Consider the following 25,806-nt stretch of genomic DNA (forward strand, 5'->3'; position numbering starts at 1 on the left):
GGGAGCAGGCTTGGCAAGATCTAAAGGGGGAAAGGGGAAGGGGCTTAGCAGTTGCAGGAGGTGAAAGGTGAAGGTTTCAGGGGTTACCATGTTGGGAGTTGGGATTGGTGAGGGGTGGGGAGAGTTTTGTGAGGGTAGGTGTGGTTGGCAAGCAAAGCAGGCAGGGGCAGTAGCCCCTAGTTAATTTAATACACTCTGTTGCCTTAACACAACAAATCCACTTTAAAAAAACAGACTTTTTGCGGTTTGGAGTTTGAAAGGGAAATGCTGAGGCTTAAAACTAGTTTTTCCCACTATCATGGAAACCACAATCTTGTAACAACACAACATGGCATAATAATCATAACTTTAACAGATCACTGAAGGGATGGTTTAAAATTACCAAACAAAGACACCTAACCAAGAACTTACTTTTTCTTTCTTCCAGTTCTGCAGCTACTTCCCCCGCCACAACTCTTTGTCCAGTTTTTTTCCTAAGAAATATAATAAATGTGGTTTACACTTGAACATTGTCTGTATTTAATATTTTGATTATTATCTAACATACATGTCTTACATTTGCTATTGGGATCAGTGTGCATGTGCTGAATTTCCCTAGCCACATTGTTTCAGTAGGATTCAGTGTGTGAGCCTCAACCAACATGCAGTGAATTTCCCCATCCTTAGCAGCAGCCACCATTGACATGGATTGGAGCATGAAAATCTTACAATTTGATGGCCCAACTCACATGGTGAGTTGCGCTGGTTGATACAGCTGGTTGGAGAAATTCACAAAAGGGATGTCAACACCCGTGGTGAAGGTAAGGTATAGTTCAGCTCTTTGCCCTTTCTGTAAAAGTGATACCATGATACTCCTCCAAGACAAAAACAGTAGTGTCCTGCACTTTATTAGAGTTCACAAAATAACAAAATCACAGCTTCCCCCCTACCCCATCGCACTCCCATCACATAATTTGGTTGACACTTCTCCAAAATGTATACTGGTTACCAATCTGTACAATGTCAAGAAGTGTTACCATGGTAAAGTGTTTCGGTATTCTGTTTCATTTCTAGGTGAGATTCTACATTTATATCTATACTTCAGGTCTTATTCCACCCCCCAAAAAACTGTTTACTTAAAGTTATGATTAAGCATGATATACAAAGAAAAGAGAAAAATGTATTCACTAATGATACCAATCTTTAGTTCAAGTAGATTTTTAATAAACTGTTGACAATATCCCAAAGAAATAGGAAAAAAATGAGGCTTGCATTAGTAAAAATGTAACAACTGTATCAGACAGATAATGATGAAGAACTGCATTTATATACTGTCCTTCCTCCTGGAGGATTCCAGGGTGGTGCACATCATAAAAAAACCCATCCAGCTACACACAATAATTAAAACAACTAAAACTGAAAATATTGTAGCACAACAGCACAATAACACTGCTAGATTCAAGGCAGATTTATCTCCCCAACGCCTGGGGAAACATGTATATCTTGAGTTGATGTCTAAAACTTAACTGCATGAGAGACAACTGCACTTCCTCAGGAATGGAATTCCATTATCAGGGCACTGCCACAAGATGACAGCAGCAGCAGCAGCAGCAACAATAACACTGGTTAGAAATTGCAGCTGAAAGTTTGGTTTGCAAAGATTGGGATCTACCAGTTTATTAAGATTGTAAATATATATATTAAATCTTACTGTTTTGTTGCATGTGATCATGTCAGATTTTGTTTTTGTTTTGGCTTCTTTATTCTTTATTACATCTAAAAAATTGGGAAATGAGTAAAACAATAACTGAATGATATTGGCAAATAATATTATTTTTCATAGTTATTTTGATCTATTATGTACAACATCAAGTTGAAATAACAAAATCTAGTACTGAAATATAAATTGTTTTACTATATAATTATATACTAATGGAACATATGGTACCTTTCTATACTGCTTTAACTACCTACACAGGATTTCCAGACATGCATCCAACATACACTTCTTCCTATGATAGTTTAATCTGCCATGGAGTTGTACTATACAGTACTATCAGCTCCAGTTGTCATGTTTTCCAGGAGACGTTGGCATGGTGGTTGCATTGCTGCTTCTAATCATGACATACACAGGTAGGGTGGTGGATAGGTTGGGGTGGAAGCACACCAGGAGGAGCACCTCTTTGGCTCTGCCAGCACATTTGCACTATGCTAACCTCACTGCTGCTTTGTCCCTCCACCTCCCAGTAAGCAGCATTGATACAACCGACTAGAAATCAGGTTAGTGGTGCCACCCCACCATGCTGCCTGCTACTCGTGTTTTCTGTAGATCCCTATATTCTGGATGCCCACAGTACAAGGGCATCGTGAATGCAGGCATCCACAGGAAACATTATGGAGGGCTATGGCAGTAATCCAGACACTTCTTGGAAGAACATGTGTTGAACACAATCTGGTTCAATCCCCACATATCAAAGATTACAGGCATGTCATGAATGAGCACCCAAAGCAGAAGATACACATAGGGGTTAGGGTCTACTGATCACAAGCAACTGCGGGGTCTACCTACATGAAGCACGTATGCATGTAAGCCCCAGTTTTCATTTAAGAATTTGCAATAATTTAAAAAAGCATTTGCAATAATTATTTAACTGTAGGCTTATGTTATAATTACTAGAAAAACTCTTTGCATATAAACAGATAATGAAGTTAATATAGAGAGACAGACAGAAAGCCAGATAATTGTACCCTTTTTTGGTAAGTAGCATATTGCCAGCCTTTGCTGAGCAGAACAGGACAGCAATTTGTTTGCTTCTTCCAGTGCACTTTCATACCAGGCTTTTTTCCACTTGCATGCATCAGCCTTTGGAACAAACATATTATATTAGTTATTTAAGTATTAGTAATATTTTTCTGAAATTTGGCATTATTACAGATTTGTGCAAAAAAGTATGAAAATATGCATGGATTCAACTAGTCTTAGTTGTATTACATACACATGCAGTTTCACAAACAATAAAAACATTCAATTATGAAACCATTTTAATACCCCCCCCTGAAATATCCATTACTTTGTATTAGATACGCACATCAATTTTTCAGAGTTTACATAAGGCACACACACACACAGAGCTAGCTCATATGGCAGCTTTGGAAGACTAAATTCTCCATTTTTCCCTTTAAATAAGGGGGAGGTTATTTACTTTCCTGTCTCAAGATGTCAAAATGTCTTTGGCTGGCCCTGGCTTAGGGCATGGTGGTAGAGTTGTGAAACTGTGCCTCTTCATTTTTGGATATTACAAATGAATGTACTGTAAATATAGAGAGCTACCATAACCATAATATGAAAACCAGTATCAGCAGCACATACAAACAATCCTTTATAAAATATTCCTATTGTAATTTACAACTGTATAATGACAGACAAATGGAGACGTTGTAGTTTGCAGAGAATTAGGATCGTAAAGAAGCTGAACTGTAAAAGCAATACAATGTTTCACATGGTCATATGATACGCCAGGCCTTACTATGTACAGAAACCATTTATCTGTATCTGAAGTATTTATCAGAAAAATCTCAATAGTTATGCAACCTCTCTTGTAGGCTTAGTGTAGTTAAGGATGGGGGTGAAATTCAGTTCAGTTTACATTAAAGGAAAATGTGCTTAATTTGCACTTCCTGAAACAATTGTGTGAACCAAAACAGTTATCTTCTGAAATTCACACCTCTCAGAATTTTGCAGTGCAGTTTTCCAGCCAAGTAATATATACAAAAATGTATTTACTGGTGCAAAATATGCATGAATAAATCACAAAAATGCATTATACTATTTGCACAAATATGTATAGAAGGCAACATTGCATAACAAGAAGAAATTCTCACTAAAATATGATGAATTTTCATGAATACCTTTTGTAAAAAAATAAACAACCCAGAAACTGATGTGGAAATGTAGAGAACTGAACTTAATACTGGACAAATGAAAAACTGAGAGAAACACATTTGTCTGTCCCTAAGCGTAGTGTACAATAATTTAAGCACTGCAAGCATGGCCTGGAACCTTTTCTAAAAAATGAGAATTCAGTGCAGTACTTGCTCATCAAGCAATATATTGCAACTTGGTAAATGTTGCTTGTTAGTTTTTACATTTACTGAACTGAAATCAAAGTTGTTTCTTGCTAAGAAAAAAACAATTAGAAATCTTTAGGGGTAAAGATGAAAGGTTGCTATTCTTAATTTATACAATCCCATAATATAGGCTATATGATTAAAGAGACTTAAGTTCAGAGTGTTATCTTAATGTTATAGAATTAAACAAATCTAACAGAAATGCTTGCAGCTAGGCACCAATAACTAAACTCAAAATCTAATCCCTGCTCATGCAGAAATTGTAAATTGCACTCTCCTTAGTAATAAATTGCTTAGAAGTTATTAATATTTTCTTTCTTTCTACCATCATATTTTCTATTTACTGAAGCGCAGCTTGCTGGATTTTTGTCTTATAGGAAGACGCGTGCGTGTGTGCGTAAGAGAGAGTGAGATCATCCAGCCCTCTATAGAGAAAAAGGTGCTTCCACCTTAAGAAGGGCAGGAAATGGAGAGACAGTTTAGCTTCTGCATGCATTGTTTGTTGACAATTGTCTTGGGCCCTGTCATTCTGTAGTTCCAAAGTGGGCCTAGTCCTATCATTATGCATAGCGGGACAGCTACTTTAGGTGGCAAATGTTGGGGATGGGACTCTCCCACTGTTCCTTCAGCGTGCCCTAAGCTATTCTATTGCCCTCAGGCAAGGCAGAGGACATGGTCCTGTCACCAGCATTGAAATACAATCCAACTATTAGTCCAATCATCTTCTGTATGTGGATTGGGGAGGGTGCCATCTTGTCCTTTGTCTCAAGCAGCAAATGGCTTGGGCCACCTCTGCTCAGTTCTAAACTTTGCTATCTCTGTGTGGTTGGTACTCAGAAATGTGAAACCAAGTATGAAATGATTTTCTCCCATTAATACCCCTACAGTTATTAGTTATCTGAGCCAAAAAAAATGCAGATAAATTCAGCAAGTTTCATTTGTGTCAACATATTTTCTCTAGGCATTAAGCATGACTCCAGCCAGGCATGGCTAAAGTTGCAGAGCTCTCACATCCTGTCTTTAAAGGTGGTCCATCCCAAAGGACAAGACATTTACTGAATATAGATTCAGTGTTTATCACTGAGGGTGCGTATGCCCAGTTGTTCTATTATATTGTCCCCACAGAATTAACTCGACAAATACTGTTATCATGCAAATATGGCAGCCCCATAACATGTTCTCTAGGCAACCCACAAAGCAAAACGAACATGCACACAGTACCTATCATATTCCAGCAGATGTGAATTTATGAAAAGAAACACATTTTATATCCAGGAGTACGGGAAAGAGCAAGACAAATAAATTGTTTTCTTTATATATCTTGCAGTCAAGGCATGAAAGCAATCTGAGCAACACTTTAGAATTCCAGTTCAAAGCTGAGATAATAGGGCACTCAACTATAGTACCCTCATGGCTTTATGAAAAGTTAATAAAATCAACCAGCTTCTGATACACAGGAGGTGGCTTTGAACCTTTAAAACAACATGTTTTCACTTTCCTACCTCTCAAACCGATGGTATCCCCATCTGTCCTACAAGTTGACTCACCTGCCTTGCTTATACCCCCCTTTCACAATAGGCTTGCCTTTTTATCCGCTTCTCATGTACCCCTTTTTAGTAACTGACAAATGTCCTACCAAGCAGAGTAAAATGTCTAAAAACATTTGTTACTGAGACATTTCAAAATGGCACTGCCTTATGCAGACTTGTCCCTGGGCTCCCTGTACCCGTTTAGACAGCCTTGGAACTTTCTGGGTGTCTGCAAGGGTGACCTCGGGTGTCCGTACAACTGCCTGTGCTGCAAGAAGGAAGAAGCACAGTGATCATCCAAAAAAGCAGCTACAGAAGCCTTTCAACAGTTGCAAGTAAAGCTTCTAAACATTACTGCCATAGGGCCTAAATGTCACAATACAAATGAAAATATGCTTTAAAGAGGCCATGCTTTTTAGGCATGTAATTTTTTTCAACACTTCATTTAGCAATCCTGCCTTGTCAATCCAAGCACATTCAGAAGAGATGTTGCACACACAGAACTCTAACTTTTTGTAGGAAGATAAAGTTTCCTTAAGGTTTTCTTAATGGTCTCCTGCATAAATACGATTAATGGAAACATTTCATTTTTGCTTGTTAAACACTTCAAAAGGATCGATATGGTATTGTTATGTGTCATGTCTGAACAATACCTATTTGGTCTTTAGCCTTGTCTGCCATATATAAAAGTAATCAAAAGAAAGTGATACCATGGATCACTTCAAAGTAAAGGAGACAACATGTGCCATCAGTGCACAAAATGCTTTCTTAAATGGTTCTGCTTTCAAATACTCCTGAAAGGAAGCCCTAGAACAGTTGGCATGGAACTGACCAGAAGAGTGGCAACCCTGGACTTAATTTTAAATGGCAGGGTGCGAGATATAATTGTTGTTGAACCAATTGGTTCTATTAAATTAAACATACATGTAAATCACCAACTGCCAAGAAAATCCAAGACAGTTGCATTTGACTTCAAAAGAGGAAAGTTCTCAAATATGAGGGGATTGGTAAAAAGAAAGTTGACAGATGGAGGCAAGAGAGCCAAAACACTTCAAAAATGCTTGGGCATTGTTTAAAAACAAATATTAGAAGCTCAGCTGGAGTGTATATCACAGATAAGGAAAGGTACCACCAAGGCCAAAAGATGCCAGCATGGTTAATGAGCAGAGTCAAAGAAGGTATGAGCAAGAAGGCTTCCCTCAAAGAATGGAAGTCTTGTCCAAATGAGAATAAAAAGGAACACAAACACTGGCAAAAGAAATGCAAGATGACAAGAAGGGATGCTAAAAATTTTTTGAAGAGCACATTGCTAAGAACATAAAAACCAACAAAAATTCTTTAAATACATTTAAAACAGGAGACCATCTACAGAAGCAGATGGATGACAAGAATGTTAATTCAGGATAAGGAGATTGCAGAGAAGCTAACATCCCTCTTCACAGTGGAGGATATAGGGCAGATCCCTGTGTCTGAACTAACTCTTGCAGGAAAGGTATCCACGGAACTGAGACAGATATGAAGTTCTAGGCTTAACAGACAAAACAAAAACTGACAAATTGCCAGGTCTGGATGGCAACCACCTGAGAGTTCTCGAAGAATTCAAATGTGAGATAGCTGATCTTCTAGCAAAAATACATAACTTGTCCCTCAGATCTGCCTCCATACCTAAGGCCTGGAAAGTGGCCAACGTAACACCAATTTTTAAAAAGGGATCCAGGAGGGATCTCAGAAATTGCATGCCAGTTAGCTTAACATGTCCTGGGAAAACTGGTAGAAAGTATTGTTAAAGATAAAATAACCAAGCATATAAATGAGCCTTGCTGAAGCAGAGCCAGCATGGCTTCTGCAAGGGTAAGTCTCTCACCAACTTAATTGGAATTATTCAAGAGTGTCAACAATCATATAGATATAGATGATCCGGTTGACATAGGGCTTACCCACACGGGAGCATTACTTTGTACTAAAGACGCTGTATATACTTCCATTTTCCATTTGCACTGTTCACAGTAAGGGCTCAATGCCAGTGTTTTCTATTCACACTGAGGGGAAGGATCAATCACAAAGTTTCCTAATGACCACACCCTCTAATTTAACATTTCCACTCCCTCTGATTACCTGGCAACTGAGTATGCTCAGTTTGTTCTACCAGTTACAGACGGCCCCGCTTTCCGGGGCTTCGCTTCTCAGTGCTTCGCTAATGTGGCGGTTTTGAATTGTATCCATGTTCCATATGTTTGGTGCTTGTTCCGTTTTGCAGAATACAGAGAGACACTGAGTGCACAAATTGATGGCACCCGACACCCTTCTTGGAGCACGTTGTCAGAGCTTGGAAATGTTCCTTTTCTAAACTACAGTTGGGCTGATGGGAGTTGTAGCTCAGCAGTTGAGTCCAAGAAGGGCATCAGGCGCCATTTTATTGTTGGTGATTCAGTCTGATTCAGCATTTCTGCACTCTGCATCTCTCTGTACTGTATTCTGGCAATTTTCCAAACTTTCAAAAGTTAAGGTTATTACATTATATTATACAATACGATATTTATATACACTGTATAAATATATATATCAAATATATAATTTATAATGTATAAATAATTTATATAATTTACTGCCACTGTAATGAGGATGAGCAAGTGAGCAGGCAGGGCGAGCGAGGGAACTGGCGGAGGGTGAGCGAGTGGGCACAGGCTAGCCAGCGAGTGGGAAGGCAGCTCCCTGCCTGAGATCTGTGGCAGGGAGCCTGCCACCGTAAGGAAGGTGAGCAAGCGAGCAAGCAGGGGGGAGGGCGAGCGAGGGAGCCAGTGGAGGGTGGGCCAGTGAGCAGGCGGGCAGCTCCCTGTCTGCGATCCACAGCAGGGATGAGCAGTGGGGGAGGTGGGAGAGGGCGATGCTATGCTCCACTTTTCAGCAGGCATCTGGTCCCTAACCTGCCTTATGAGTGTGGCCCTACTGTAGTTTCATTTTTAAAAAATCCCAGAAGTGTGATTATTTGTGTCAGCTTCAACAGGGTGAAAGCTGGGCCATAAACTCATTAGCTGGCGGCTGGCTGGGTTGTAAATCTGCCAAGATCAGGAACGTAACAGGGAATAGATGAGGGAAGATCAGAGGAGTCTTTCCGAGCGCATGTACCGAGTCAGTGTCCAAGAAGTGAAGTCAAGGGGGGAATTCCGGGTCCAGTTAGCCAACAGAACAGTCCAAGGGCCTGGGTTCTCGAATCTGGGTCTAGCGTGGAGGTCACAAACGACATTGTAGTCAGCAGCCCACTGAAGTCAAGAACTGCCTTTTAAATCCCCATCCCTAAAACAGGTGCAGGTAATCAGCCCTCCAGCTCCCAAGAGCTGGCTGTCTTAAACGGCCAGACCAGTGGCATTGATGCATTACTCATAAGAACATAAGAACATAAGAAGAGCCTGCTGGATCAGGCCAGTGGCCCATCTAGTCCAGCATCCTGTTCTCACAGTGGCCAACCAGGTGCCCCCTTTGCTCTGCAGGGGGGAGGGAAGCCTCCTGTTTACTTTCTGAATCTGACTGAGGGGCTTCAGCTGTGTCCTGAACACTCTCCAGCTGAGGGAGAGCTGGAGCTGCGTCCTTTGAGATTCCGCTTGTTCCTTATCCTGGGTCTGCCGCTGCTGCCCTCCAGTCTTCCTCCTCTTCCTCCTCTGAGGACTCATCCAAAGGGGGCATGACAATTTGTATTTTCACTGGTACAATACAGCTGAAATATAAATCTTTATTTGAACAGTGTTGTGCTTTTGCATGCAAGTTAGGGGGAAAAGAAAATAAAGGCACCATTTGCAGCTACATAAAAATGCCAGAACAGGAGAGAGCAGCTGGAAGTTGCTCTTCAGCCCACAGGAAATGAAATGAATGAAGGGAGGAGGAGGGAGTGGGCATGGAGAGGGCAATGATTGACACAGCCACCTAAAAGCATCAGAGCACAGCACTGCAAGCACTACAGATACAGAATGAAGACATTTTTCCTTCCCTTTTCATATTATTAGAGGATTGGTTTAGTACGGCTTTACAGGGGGGAAACCATGTAATAGCTTCTGTTTGCCACTAATGTCATGTGTACCATGTGAATTAAAAGGGGATGCGAGTAGCACCAAACACACACTAAACCATTGTGTAGATGAGCGCCATAGTGAACTTGGACTTTCAAAGAGCTTTTGACAAGGTACCTCACTAAAGACTCCTGAGGATATGGATATTTATGGTATGACAAAGTAAAAGTAAATGTAGACTTTAACAATCATTTTATAAGACGTCCTCTGTTGAAAATATGGAATAGATATAAACCAAGGTTTTATTCGAAAATACCATTATGTGTCTCAAGTCAAGAAGCGTTTTATAGAAGAGAAATGGCTGGAAAAGAGAAATGGTTAACTTATCAAGAACTATTAGAAAATGTACATGGAGAATATACAATGAAAGAGAGAGAACAACTGACAAAGGAAGGATATAGTTTTCAATGGTTTGCCTATTTACAATTGTTAGAAAGATATAAAATGGACAAGAAAATGTATGGGTTTGAAATAAGTAAATCTGATTTTGAAATAGGATTGTGTACAAATGATGAAAATATAATTGCGAAAATGTATAAACTCTTATTGAAAATGGATATGGAGGAAGAACAAGTAAAAGAGTGTATGGTAAAGTGGGCAAAAAATTTTGGTCATAACATACAAATGGATCAATGGGAAAATATGTGGAAAAAAGGTTTGAAATTTACACTATGCTATAATCTTAAAGAAAATTTTTATAAAATGATGTACCGTTGGTACATGACTCCAGAAAAGTTGTCAAAAATGTATAGTAATGTTTCTAATGTTTGTTGGAAATGTAAACAACAAGAAGGATCATTTTATCATATGTGGTGGTTATGTAAAAAGGCAAAATCATTTTGGGCACAGATAGGTAGGAAGATGCAAAAAATTCTAAAGATAAATATTCAGTCAAAACCAGAATTTTTTTATTGGGTTTTATGGATAAACAAATAGAAAAGAAATATGGAAGAATAATATTATATATGATTACGGCAGCAAGATTATTATATGCACAAAAGTGGAAAATGGAATCAACACCAACAATGGAAGAATGGCTATTGAAATTAATGGATTTAGTAGAAATGGACAAATTGACATGTTTACTTAGACAAAAATCGACAGATACATTTCTTAAGGAATGGAAGCCTCTTTTAGACTTTTTGTTGAAAGATCAAAATAAAATGATGATACTGGGATTTGACGATTAATTAAGACAGCCTACGGAGAAAAGGGACTCTGTATGTATACATTAAGGGACAGGTTTGATGTATATTATATACTTATAGCTGATCTGCGACAAATCGGAAGTCAACTATTTTATTTTCATTTTTTGTTGATGTATTGTTATGTTTTTTTGACTTTGTTTTGTTTGTTTTTGGAAAAATTTGAATAAAAATTATTATAAAAAAAAAAATAAAGACTCCTGAGTAAGCTTAGCTGTCATGAAATAAAAAATCCATCTTATGAATCAGGAAACTGGTTAAACAGCAGGAAGCAGAGAGTAGGAAAAAATGGACAGTTCTTCCAATCGAGGGATGTAGAAAGTGGAGTCCCCCAAGGATTGATATTGGGACCTGTGTTTTTGAATTTGTTCATTAATGATCTAGAGTTAGGGGTGAGCAGTGAGGTGGCCAAGTTTGTTGATAATACTAAAATTTTCAGGGTCATTAAAACAAAAAGATTGTGAAGAGCTCCAGAAGGACCTTTCCAAACTCAGTGAATGAGCAATAAAATGGCAAATGCAATTTAATATGAGCAAGTGTAAAGTGATGAATGTCGGGGCAAAAAATCTTAATTTCACATATATGCTCATGGAGTTTGAACTGGCAGTGACAAGGAATGAGACCTTGGGGTCATAGTGAATAACTCAATGAAGGTGTTGACCCAGTGTGCGGGAGCTGTGTAAAAGGCAAATTCCATGCTAGGGATCATTAGGAAAGGTATTGAAAATAAAACTGCCGATATCATAATGCTGTTGCAGAAATCTAAGCTGCGACTGCATTTGGAATACTGTGTACACTTCTGGTCGCCTCAACTCAAAAAGAATATTATAGAGTTGAAAAAGGTTCAAAACAAGGCAACAAAAATGATCAAGGGGATAGAGCAACTCCCCTATGAGGAAAGGTTGCAACGTTTGACACTTTTTAGTTTACAGAAAAGGCAAGTATGTGGTGACTGATTTAAGTTTATAAAGTCATGCATGGCATGGAGAGAGGGGATAGAGAAGGTTTTTTCCCTCTCTCATAACACTAGAACTTGTGGACATTAGGGATGGGTGAGAATTTCAATTCAGTTTGCATTTCAAGCTGAATCTATTAACTTCGCAATTTCTGAAACATGAGAACCAAAACACAGCCATCCTTTGAAATTTGCACTTATTTGAATTTTGTGATGCAGTTCGCCAACCAATGTTTACAAAAATGCATATATTAGGGGAAAGTGTGCATAAAAATGAATATGAGTGAAAATAACATGCAAAAATGCATTGTATGATGAGAAATGGCTTGCAAAATATGCACATTAGTCAAAACTGCTTATAAAAATGTGTTTATCAGGAGAAATTCAAACTAAAATGCTGAAGAATTTTCATGAGGAATTTTTTTTAAAAAACACCACAAATTACCACAGAAATGTGGAGAACTGGATTTAAGATTGGAAACATGAGAAACTGAGAGAATAAAAATTGACAGAGCTTTCCATCCCTAGTGGACATCCAGTGGACAGATAAAAGAAAGTACTTCTTCAATCAGCATGTAGTTAAGCTATGGAACTCGCTCCCAGATGAGGCAGTGATGGCCACCAACTTGGATGCCTTTAAAAGAGGATTAGACAAGTTCATGGAGAATAAGAGTATCAAAGACTTCTAGCCACAATGGCTATGCTCTACCTCCGCATTTGGAGGCAGCAGGCTTTTGAATACCAGTTGCTGGAAACTGCGGGGGGGAGTGCTCTTGTGGTCAGGTCCTGCTTGTGGGTTTCCCATAGGCATCTGGTTGACCCCTGTGAGAACAGGATGCTGGACTACAGGGGTCACTGGTCTGATCCAGCAGGCTCTTCTTATGTCCTTATGAAAAGTTCCTGCAACAAAAACAAACCAACCACAACAAAAATGATGGCACATTTAAAAGGCACCCATTTTTCCATAGATTCACTTAAGATTACAGGTCAGTCCTAAGAACGTTTACTTGGAAGAAAGGTCCAGTAACTTAAATTCGATGTATTTGCATGCAAGTGCATTTGGAGTTGTAGCTTAGGAGACATTTCCAGGCTTGGTGTCTTTTAGCAAGATTCAGCACCTGTTTAGAACCCATGGATGTTTGAAAAATCTGACACCTGGTAGAGTCCTTAATGTACACTCCCTATTGAGCTCTTTGAGCTTGGAAAAATTAGCATGATCAACAACAATTATACAAGAATTCCCAAGATTGTTTTTTACATTTTGTACAAACTTAGTTTCTGATGTAATCCATTGTCTTCTTACATAAAACCTATTAAAATTAATGCCCCAGAGCAGTACTTGATGAATCATGCTTCCAAATGCAACTCTTATCCCAGTTAGGCTTTCTATCAGCATCCTTTCAACTGATGAAACACTATGGGTTGAATCCAGACTTAAACCCATTGAAATCAATGGGATTTAAGTTAGAATACATGACTAACTTAAGCATGACTATGTCTGGATCCAACCCTATGTATTATATATAGCTGTCCAAATAGGTGAAGATAAATTTTTAGGCTTGCTCATTGCAAGTTATGTTAGACATCCCATGTGCAGGGGTGAGGTGGAGTCCTTCCTGAACATGGAATTTTATCTTGCATAGAAATATGCCAAGAGTAGAAAAAGGCAATTTCTTCTAATAAACCAAATAAAATTGCAAAGCGCTGTTTGTTTGTAATCTTTCAAATTTAAAAAACAACACCAGCCACATGTGTTAAGAGCAAAAATTAAAATAAATTGTGTTGTCAGATATCCACAGTTGGTTCAATTAACATAATCTTCCTCAAAAATCACATTTGTTTTCAGAACAGCAATATAATAAGCTAACAAAAATTCCTAATTATTTTAATTCCCTTAATTGCTCCAAATCACTGTGCCTAATGAAGGACCTGTTTGCCCTTTGAACACTTGCAATTAAAAAAGTAGTCATACTTTTGTGCGTCTCTATCAAGGCAAATGCACATTAATTGCAAGAGAAGGTGTCATTCACAACCTCTTCAGTTTAATATAGTAATGCACACATAACAATTATGTGCACATTTTAAAGAAATGATATAGTGATGAAATACGTGTATCAGCTGATTTAAGATCATTTCTGACAATAGCACTATACAATAAGAAATTTCTAATAAAATTATAAAGGAAGCAAGCAAGTATATTTCCAATATATTAATGGATGTATGCCATCTTGTGGTGAAACAAATATTTTAAAGGACTATTTTTACAGAGGAATTTGATTGCAAGAAATCTAAGACAGGCCAGTCTAACCTGGGAGTGAGAGACCTGTGGCCCGCCAAAAGTTGCCAGACTCCAACTCCCATAATTCCTAACCATTGTCAGGGACTGATAGGAACTGGAGACCAACAACATCTGGAGAGTCGCACAGGTTCCCAGCTACTGGCCTAACCCATTTAGTCAAAATACATCTAAGGCTGCAATCTAATACATGTCTACTTGGAAGTAAGCTCCATTGGGTTCAATGGGACTTACTCCCAGGTAAGTGTGTGTTGGATTGCAGCCTAAGAGTGGAAATAATTCCAAAGAAAATTTCAGTTTCATATTATTTTGTCCAATCAAAATTTATTTGGTACCAATTCCCATATTTCAGTGTTTTCTTGCTCACTGTTTCAATTTTTCACAAACATATTCTGTCCTATTGCTTCTTATAGGATTTTACTGCAAATTGTACCTCTCTCGCTCCTGTATCTAACTATCACTTTTGACCCTATTGCTTCTGGACTCTACCTCCTAGTTACTTTTCTAAACAACGTTCACATGCATGGTATCAGCCAATCACTTTCAGTGCTCATTATGTACCAACATGATGTCATCATGAGTAACAAACACAACCAATGAGAAAGCAATACTTAACTCTAAATATAATTCAGTTACTAAAGGGTAAAACCACAGAGTAAAACACAAAAATAAAAATTGCACTATATAGCTAAAGGCTGCTGCTAAAACGTTATTATCCAAACATACTAGTTCATACATTAATAAATACACTAATTATAAAAATATATTCACACCATTAGTTGCTTCACCAAAAATTCATTCAGTAATTGAAATATACTGAATGGAGATTAATGCACATTTTTAAATTAAAAAGCTGAAAGTACCGTATGTGTTTTCCCCAATGTTCCCAAGAAACGTCTAGCATTTACAAAGGTTTGGGATGTTCTAAAAGAACTTCTGGTCAGGGCTTACCTTACCATTAGCTATAGTGAGGTGAGTGCGTCAGATGGCAGATTTGGGGTGAGGGGTGTAGGTGGCAGCAGCAAGGTGTTGGGAGGACAGAGTTGTATGTGCTACAATTCCTGCCTTCAGGTGTAGTGGAAGATGCTGTCCCACTGCCAGTGCTTAATTAAAATTTAACTCTTAGTCCAGTCAGCTTCTGTATGTGGAATGGGTGTGTGGGGAGGACACCATCTTGTCCTTCACCTCAGACAACACAATGTCATGGACCAGCTCTGCATCTTTCTTGTGAAGATGTGTGATGTACTTCTAGCTGCTAAAGATAGCTGCAGGGGTTAAACATGCTCAAATAACTGTGTATTGCATTTTATATATTTCAGTTATTGAATATTTTGATTTTTGCAATGTGACTAATGGTGTAGACATACTTTATTATTAGTTTGGATGAAAAAAATGTTTAATAGGCATTTAATGATATAATCAATTTTTAACCAGGGCTGTGGAGTCGGTACGCCAAACCTTCGACTCCGACTCCTCTTTTTCTCTACTGTCTGACTCCAACTCCAACTCCGACTCCACACAAAATTGCTTCTAACTCCACAGCCCTGGAAAGGGCTGTAAATGTCTTTTTAAATTGGAAGCTCTCATAGGAGCATTTTTATCGCTGCCTGAATATGCGCTGATCTTGGCATCACAGCATTTGTCTTCATCTGGGTCCTGTGTCATACACTGACACACAAAATGTTTTCCACCTTGAGTTATGGTGAAATGCCCAACTACAGCTGACTTCATGGGAAGCTTCTTTGACATTTTGAATTTATATTTTTAAAAAATTGTCAATCAAAATTTATTTTGAAGTCGGAGTAGGTACATTTCTACCAACTCCGACTCCACAACTCCGACTCCACAGCCCTGTTTTTAACTATATGATTTTGCCTTTTAACTTGTTTTGGGACATGAATGATTTGCAGTCATGCATCTCCAGAAACTGCTGAAGTTATAATAGACCCCAAAAGGATTTAAATACAAATGTGAATTTAAGTAAAGGGCTGAAATCACTTTATAACAATGTAATCCTAGCTACTACAATCCAGCTCAACCAAAGTTCTGGAAATGTTCCCAAGAGAAGTTTAGATTTGGGCAAAATTACAGGAGATGATCCATAGTTTAAGAAACCAGTTGGAACATATATCAGTGTGATCTTAGTATACAGACCTTTGCAAAAAGCACACAGAAAGCACAGAAAGAATGTGTAGTATGTACACAAATGGTATAATGCCAATGTGCACTTCTGAGGGTGAAAGCAAAAATAAAATATATAATTCAATATAACATATTCAGGTTAGTGGCTTGCCAGAAGAATCAGCGAAAGCACATATACAAGGGTTGCTTGGAATAATGGAACTACACAGGGAAGCTAGTAAAAGACCTTTAGCACACTAACAGAGAAGTGCAAGAAACTGGCAAATGAAGTGGACAACTTAAAGCAACTAGACAAACCACACAATAGAAAAACTGTTCCAATCATCCCAACCAATCCACTGAACAGTTCTGCCAGCGGACCATCTACAATTCTACATTCACTGCCTAGATTTGCTTATTAGCTGAGGACTCGTTTCAGTAATGAAAACTAGCCTGCTTACAGTTTGCTGAAACTACATCCATCTTAGATGTACCAAACTGAAGAAAAAGACTTCCAAGCCCAAATCAATTCTATTCAGGAACATTATAATTTTGAAAATCTGGGGAGGAATCTGTTACTTGGTACAAGTTGTGGGCAAAAGGCATACTAAACAAATACATCAATCATTGTGTTAGATATGCAACATGAGCTTTGCTGAACTATTGGACCACACCAAACTGTTCCTATTAAAATGGCCATCCTTACAACACTTTCCTTCCCAATTACAACACGCACAATTTAATGATCCTTTAGCACTTTATGCAAGGTGAAGATATGGCTATGTTTGCCAATGAATCAAGACTGATTGTCTGGCTTGTGTTTGCTGAGTATCCACAGAGAAGAGATGAAGACTTATTCAAAGAAGAAATGTATAAAAGAAGTTATTGACCATTTTGGCTAAGACCCTCCAAGATTCCAGTTTTTGTTTTAAAAATGATCCACTTTTTATTATGTTTTCCTTTATGTTATAGGAAAGCAAGGAGGGAAGGACCCAAAAGGTCTGTTTTTATGTTTTAAAGTGTTTTTAGCACTTCTGTTTGCCGCCCTGGGCTCCTGCTGAGAGGAAGGGCGGGATATAAATCAAATAATAAATAAATAAAATAATTCAAAACAAAAAAAGGGGGATCCTCAAGGTGCCACACCAGCAAACAGCAGGAGGTTGAGAATAGGAAAACTTATGAGAAACCAATTTGATACTTGTACAAGATGGCCCTTGACAAAGGGTCATGTTATCACCTGAAATGTGTTGGGTTCCAATAAATAATTTTTCTCAATCTGTAGTTACAAGTCATATACCTACCCCCACCTTGAATTATTCTGATGCAGAGGCACCAGCACAGCAGCCAGATCAAGTTCAGGACTCTGAGTCAGTTGCTGGAGATCAAGAGACCATTGTGACTGAGGCTGGCAGACAGAAGCCCCCAGAAGAACCTCTTGGACTACCAAGGCCAAAGCCCAGACCCCCATGCGTGCCCTCCCAGTGGAACCAGATGCCTTCCCACCACAGTTCAGCAATCCAACAGTGCAGGGAGCACATGAAGAGAGAAGTTATGGAATGGAGAAGGAGTGCCTATCTTCAGACCTGAAGGTTGGCACTTTAAGGCTCTGAGGTTCTCCATGAGGAGGTCGAGCTTGGATAGGGTTGCCATATTCCAGTTTCACAAATCTGGGCAGGCTAACGTGCACATTATGAAAATTATTTGCTAATTATGCAAATTAAACATAACAATGGTTGCATTGTCCAGTTTTGTTTTTGTGCATAGTAATCACTACCAAAAACTGGGGGAGGATATGAGGAATCTTTTTTTTTTAACATTTTCATATATGCCTAGACTCTACTTTCCAACACTATATAATATTTATTTATAGGATTTATATCCTGCTCTTACACTGTTGAAAACAGAGCTCAGGGCAGCTTACAAACAAATAAAAACAATAAAAATGCACAGTCCATATAAAAACATAATAAGAACACAAAATAGAAACAAACACAAAACAAGTCAAGGCAGCAGTATAAAAATCCTGCATAAAACAAAAAGCCAGCAAAACATCCATTAAAAGCAGCATCGTGACCGAGAGGTTGTCTGTACCAAGTTAGGAAATGTGAAATGAACACACCGCTACAACCTGTAACACAGATAGAAATCAAGAATTCAATACTATCAGTTCAGTCATAGAAACATAGGAAACTGTCTCATACTGAGTCAGACTCAGACTATTGGTCCATCTAATTCAGTATTGTCTACACTGACTGGCAGCGGCTTTCCAGCGTTTCAGGCAGCTCCCAACCCTACCTGGAGATTCCAGGGATTGAACCTGGGAACTTCTGCATGCAAGGCAGATGCTCTACCATTGAGCTATAGCCTTTCCCCAATAAGTCAATAATCTTATCTAATTAGCTTCAAAACAAGCTTGGGGATAAATGAAGATATCAAGAACAGGGTAGTTTTAGAATCCAACAAAAGAATTTACAGTGTCAAGGAGTCTTCAGTTCAAGTGCTATTCATGGTAATTATATCTGAGTTCATCTTAACAGAGAGCCAGTATGGTGTAGTGGTTAAGGTGTTGGACTACGACCTGGGAGACCAGGGTTCGAATCCTCACACAGCAGTGAAGCTCACTGGGTGACCTTGGGCCAGTCACTGCCTCTCAGCCTCAGAGGAAGGCCATAGTAAGCCCCCTTTGAATACCACTTATCATGAAAACCCTATTCACAGGGCACCATAAGTCGGGATCGATTTGAAGGCAGTCCATTTCCATTTTATCTTAATAACAGGTTTGTCCACTTATGAAGAAGTAGTGCCACTTCTTGATCAACAGAACATCATCCTGTGTCTAGAGGCTGTTTGAATCATCTATACAGCTTACAACCAAGCTCTGTTACTGTTTTTTTTCCCCCGCCATCACACTATTGCTTGGATACATTTGAGGAGCCAAGCATCAGCACTCCAAGAAGTGTATGGCTTAAAAATTATAAAAGGGGGAAAGAAGGGGGGAACCCCACAATACTAGAAAAATATGTATTTTATTTGTAATCCAAACCCAACGTGTTTCAGCCTGTGTGTATTTAGGCCTTCATCAGGGGCTGTAAATAAAATGGCAGGGACACATTACTTTGATAAACATATAAAATGAAAACATACATAAAAAAATCTTTTCACTTACAACAGCTGGTGTGAAGTGTCTTTCCGGGACCAAAGCTGCTTTCATTAGTACACAGTTCTTCTCAGCGGTGGTTGTGAGTGTATAAGTTTCACATTCCCAGTTTATACTGCTCTATGGTCATTATTCAGTTGCACAGAATTAGTGTAGAAACCCCATGCACATTTATGCCAATATAATTGTTGAAGATATACTTTTTAGACCTGCTCATGTAAGTATTTGTTTTGTTCTTGTTGCACTGTATGGTTTTATGCTGTAAGACATTAATATGCCACAACATGATGTAATATATGATTTTATTCACAGCCCCTGATGAAGGCCAAGTCACTGAGTGGCTGAAACGCGTTGGGCTTTCTTTTTAATAATACTTATTTGGATTTTCATTTCAAGAACCCCCTTTTTTCAGCATTTTGGGGTCTCCCCCCTCTTTTTTCTCCTACAGAAATAGAAGAGGACAACAAAATTGGTAGAACAAGAGCCCTGTTCCAAAACATTAGAGAAATTAAAGGGAAATTTAAACCAAGAGTAGGGATGTTGAATAATCAACAGGGGAACACACTGACTGACCAAGATGAAATAAAAGGAAGATGGAAGCAATACACTGAAGAACTCTATAAAAGATAAGCCAGGATGACAGATTTATTCACGGAGGAACCGTATGATGAAGAGCCAGAAATTTTAGAATGTGTGGTGAAAGCTGCTCTTAAAATACTTGGAAGAAACAAATCACCAGGAATAGATGGCATACCAACAGAGTTGCTACAAGCTACTGAGACTGAATCTGTCCGAATTTTGACAAAAATTTGTCAACAAATATGGAAAACTAAACAATGGTCCACAGACTGGAAGCATTCAATATATATCCCAATTCCAAAGAAAGGGGATTCCAGGGAATGCAGTAATTATCGAACTAATATCCCATGCAAGTAAAGTAATGCTCAAGATTCTACAACAAAAGCTCTTACCATATATGGAGCGAGAAATGCCAGACGTCCAAGCTGGATTTAAAAAGGGAAGAGGCACCAGAGATCATATCGCAAACATACATTGGATAATGGAATGGAGCAAGGAATTTCAGAAGAAAATCACCCTGTGCTTTATAGATTACAGCAAAGCTGCTGACTGTGTAGATCATGAAAAACTATGGAATGCTTTAAAAGAAATGGGGGTACCACAGCATCTGATTGTCCTGATGCGCACCCTGTACTCTGGACAACAGTCTACTGTAAGGACAGAATATGTAGAAACCAATTGGTTCCCCATCGGAAAGGGTGTGAGACAGGGGTGTATTTTATCACCCTATTTGTTTATACGCAGAACATATCATACGAAAAGCGGGATTGGACCAAGATGAAGGAGATTTGAAAATTGGAGGAAGAGATATCAATAATTTTAGATATGCAGACAATACCATACTACTAGCAGAAACCAGTAATGATTTGAAATGAATGCTGATGAAAGTTAAAGAGGAAAGCACAAAAGCAGGACTACAGCTGAACGTCAAAAAGACGAAAGTAATGACAACAGATTTATGTAACTTTAAAGTTGACAATGAAGACATTGAACTTGTCAAGGATTATCAATACCTCAGCACAGTCATTAACCAAAATGGAGGCAATAGTCAAGAAATCAGAAGAAGGCTAGGACTGGGAAGGGCAGCTATGAGAGAACTAGAAAAGGTCCTCAAATGAAAAGATGTATCACTCAACACCAAAGTCAGGATCATTCAGACCATGGTATTCCCGATCTCTATGTATGGATGTGAAAGTTGGACAGTGAAAAAAGCGGATAAGAGAAAAATGAACTCATTCAAAATGTGATGTTGGAGGAGAGCTTTGTGCATACCATGGACTGCAACAAAGACAAATAATTGGGTGTTAGAACAAATTAAACCAGAACTGTCACTAGAAGCTAAAATGATGAAACTGAGGTTATCATACTTTAGACACATCATGAGAATTCACTAGAAAATACAATAATGCTGGGAAAAACAGAAGGGAGTAGAAAAACAGGAAGGCCAAACAAGAGATGGATTGATTCCATAAAGGAAGCCACAGACCTGAGCTTACAAGATCTGAATAGGGCGGTCCATGACAGATGCTATTGGAGGTCGCTGATTCATAAGGTCACCATAAGTTGTAATCGATCTGAAGGCACATAACAATAACAAGCTGCCCATCGGTGCTATTAGCAAACTCGCAGCTAAACATAAGGTGTTTATGTTTGTGTTATGGAAGAGTCAAAAGGCTTTGATAATTTTTTTAGTTACTGTACGCATATATGGCTTCTGGAGCATCTGCCTAAGGAAAGTCAACCTTTAAAAGCAGCGATAGTAAGCTTTTTTGCATTAGGACATTTCAGGAGCCAAAGCTTTTTAAACACCTGCAGCACTATCACAGGGCAACTTATTTATCATTATTTATTTATCAGATGTATATCCTGCCCTGTCTCCCTGTAGGAGCCCAGGGCTGCTTGCATCTTGCAACTGCTGAAATTCCCGCTTATAAATAAATGACAAATTTCTTTATTGCAATAGTTCACAGTCCTCAGCAATCGGAGAATTAAAACACATACATATAAAACATAGTCAGTAACAATAAATAAAATCAGGACTTGGGCCTAAGCAAATTCTTCCTTATCTGCATGGCCTGATTTATAAATTTGCCTACGCATAAGGTAACAGATTCATCAGAGCCCTGAAGAAGAACACTTAAAAATGTATTTTTAGACCAGCCTGGGAATAATGAAAGAATTGGAGATAAAAGATCATTTCTAAGACAATCACAGAATTTACAGTAAAATAAAACATGCAAGACGGTCTCAATCTCTTGTGCATTACATGGACAATACCTAAGGTTCCTTGGAGTCTTATCAAACCTGCCCTCGAGAAGCCTCGAGGGGAGGGCATCAAAGCGGGCCAATAACTATTAAAAGGTACATGAACCTACATTTCCAGAGATTGCCCATTCCTACCCCAAAGGATTGCTTATGAGTATACAGTAGGGCCCCGCTTCCCAGTGTTCCGCTAATGCGGTGGCTTTTATTTCACTTTTTTAGAGCCGATTTTGCCATTTTGCGACATTTTGGCGTCATTTTCGTGCAACGGCACCATTATATTCAACGGGGTTCCGCTTTACAGCAATTTCCACTTTACGGCGGGGGTCCGGAATGGAACCCGCCGTATAAGTGGGCCCCACCTGTACAGATTTGTGAAACCTATAGATTAGAGGCCCACTGGATATTTCAGGAAAGGTTGGGCAAAGACTATAAGCTATGCAGCTAACTGCAGCTAAGCCACACTTACAAAGGTGTACGATTCTGGCCTTGAGAGGAGACTCTATGACAACATCCAAATAAAGACAGACTGTGTCTATCTGCTTTCAGACTTTTTGTCTTTCAGATAATGACATGGAAAAGGCCTGAGAACCGTCATCAGTTAATTCTATAGTCAAGTGTCTGTCCTTGAATTTAGTAAGGGAAGAAGAAAGGAGTAGATTTGCAATGTCACATAAAAAGAAAACAGGCCAAGCAGAGAATGAGAGGAAGAATAAAGAATAAAAGATGATAGAGTTTAGAAGATCAATCAGAGGACAGTATTGATAGGCAGGCATTTGAAGTGGAAATGGCAGAAATAAGAGGAGATTTAAGGGCACTTTATCAAACTACTAAATGATTGGCAGGAGATTTAGCTACAGAAGAGATCATCCAATAAATAAGGAGAAACTTTATCCACATGAAAAGGAGCAAAAGCAAATATTTGAGCTGTATTCCTATATCGTACCAAAACCAACACTTAACTTTGATAACATAAAAAGCGGATGGATTTTGACATTTACTCTTTGAAAATTGCTGAAAGCTGAATATTAAGGAGGCAAAAGAACATCGCAGCACAACTGCTCAACACAAATGGTGAAATAAACTTAAAAACATTACAGCATTTCCTCAAACTGAATGGAAGGGAGGTTATAATCAAACCTTCCCACCAACAGTGCCACTAACCACATAAACTGAGTTAGGACTATGAGGGGCACAATTCCAGAAAATATCATGAAACATTTTCTTCAAAACTATGTTGTCTTTGAGATTATACTTAGAACGAGTGAACCCCAAAGAACAGCAAGCTACCAGTGACCTGATTAAGTTTTACTAGATCAATTAGCTTGTCTAAATAACTGTACAAAATAGAAAAACTGGATGACAGTAACTGTCTTTTCTTTTTAGGATTTCCAGAAAACAGATCATAGAATCATAGAGTTGGAAGGGACCTATAAGGTCATCAACTCCAACCCCCTGCTCAATGCAGGAATGCAAATTAAAGCATACATATTCTACAATATTTCCACAATATGATACATATCACATTGTAGAAGAGTCTGTGAGCCATGCAGTGAAGCAACCAGCCAATTAAAAAATAGAGAAAATATATAGTTTATAATCATGCACATCATATTTCTTGCATTAGTTCATTTATCAAAAAGAATGGTTGACTCACAGCATAATCCTATATGTGTCTACTGAGAAGTAACTCCCAGTGACTTCCAAACAAGCCCATGGAAATAAGTCCAATTAAACTCAGGGGCTTACTTCTGAGTTGATACATACCAGATTTTGTTAAACAAAGTCATTGCTGAAATCACTAGTTTTGTGTTTAATATATATTAAGTATTTGCTCCAGGTTTTAAGACTTCAATAAGAGCTTTGCAAAGTGAAGTGTTTGTAATATACAGAGTTAACTCCAGATTCTAAAAATAGTGGTTTCTATGAAGCTGTCAAGCAAATGCACTTTGAATAGTTAATTGTTAAGGTGCTCATTTGACATAAGACTAACTTTCATACGTAGTTAGATCAGGATCTAGTTATTTAAAACAACAGTGATTGGTAAATTCTAGAACTGGAGAACTGCAGTCCATTCCTCTTCACCATTTTGCATACAAACAAACTAATATGAACGAAGATCAATTCTTTTATGTTTTCATAGTAGAGTGGTTTCAGGGTCCAGATTTTTCAGACAATACCTGTCTGTGTAACAAATAAAGTAGTGGAGGTATGTAGCAAACAAAACATACATAAGAAGATTCCAGCTGGATCAGACCAAAAGCCTATCTGTTCCATCACCCAGTTTCCCACACTAGCTAAGGTACACATGCCCAAGGGAAAGCCACAAAGAGGGGAAGAGGGCATTATTCCTTCTCCACTGTTATCCCTAGTACTTAGAGGTATGTTGTCTTTGATTCTGGAGATAGCCTATAGCCATAATAAATAATACAAACAAAATCAGTAAAGGCAAAATAGGCACCCTATTAATGAGGCAGAATGTTTATGAAAGATCAGTCAGTTGATAGTAAACATACATTGACAAGTTTAATTCATGCTTTATTTTATTTTATAGGCAAAGCTGCTTCCCAAAGTGGTCTACAACCATATACAAATACATATCCATAAAATCCAGCAATAAAACTAATTAAAATAGTTTAAAATATCTAATATCTAATTCCATCCCAAATATCTAATTCCGTCCCAAAAGCATTCAGACCAGCATACCATTTAGCTCTGAAGAACAGCATGCAGTATCCTAGATTAAGGCTGTCATCTATCTATATCTATTTATATACAGCTCCTGTTGTTAAACACATATTATGTTTTACGGTAGAAGAGTAGATAATAGTTTATTAGATAATATTTTATTAGACATATTGTATTTTGCAGGGCTGTAGATATTTTGCTGGATTGGCATTGTGAATAATTTGATACTGCTACTTATTATGTATTGCCTATTGTTATAAATAATATTTATTTAACTATAATTTATTGTATTTTGTGGATATTATGTTTTATATATGTACCTTATGTTGTTCATTATGTTATGCTGTAAACTGCCGTGTGGCCTTTTAGCAAAGGGCAATATATAAATTTCTTAAATAAAATAAAATTAAAATTAATTATGAAAAATGAGTCTTTAAGGCCTATTTAAAATTAACAAGAGATGGGAATTACTGATCTCACTTGGAGCCAAGTTCTATAATTGGAACAGCTTTCTGCTGTTAGCCTGGAAAGAAAAGCACGTTCTGAATTTCAAAAGTTAAATTCTGTGCATTAAAGGTAGTGAATGAATGAACTGTAACTCTTAACTTTTAACATTTATCATACAAGGTAATGCTCATCTCATTCCTCCACTTCAGCTTTGTCCTCCATGCTAGAGTCTGGGCTTGGAGGAAATTGTTGTCTGAGGTTACAGGAGTACAACATTATTGCGACTCTCTCTTATTACTATTCAGTGGGGAAAAAATATCCAGAGTTAAGGCTTTCTCATGTTGGTTGAAGCTCCACAAAGCCAGGAAATTGGAAGCTAAGGTTGATGCCTTAGCAGAC

The 25,806-nt window shown here is 38.3% G+C and overlaps 1 protein-coding gene across 6 annotated transcripts in view; it reads right to left on the reverse strand.

Annotated features, from left to right (window-relative positions):
- ZCWPW2 (zinc finger CW-type and PWWP domain containing 2) overlaps positions 1 to 25,806 on the reverse strand; it is a 55,193-nt gene that overhangs the window by 17,878 nt on the left and 11,509 nt on the right. For 5 of the 6 annotated variants that reach the window (XM_061586411.1, XM_061586413.1, XM_061586412.1 and 2 more), the window contains exons 4-6: positions 2,728 to 2,842; positions 1,691 to 1,755; positions 412 to 473 (exon numbers count right to left, since the gene is read on the reverse strand). In XM_061586411.1, coding sequence (XP_061442395.1) covers positions 412 to 473; positions 1,691 to 1,755; positions 2,728 to 2,842 — 242 coding nt within the window. The remainder of the gene's footprint in view (positions 1 to 411; positions 474 to 1,690; positions 1,756 to 2,727; positions 2,843 to 25,806) is intronic. The other variant, XM_061586414.1, reaches the window with a different exon arrangement.

This window comes from Rhineura floridana, chromosome 10 (genome assembly GCF_030035675.1).
Source record: "Rhineura floridana isolate rRhiFlo1 chromosome 10, rRhiFlo1.hap2, whole genome shotgun sequence".
NCBI classification, from domain to species: Eukaryota; Metazoa; Chordata; class Lepidosauria; order Squamata; family Rhineuridae; genus Rhineura; species Rhineura floridana.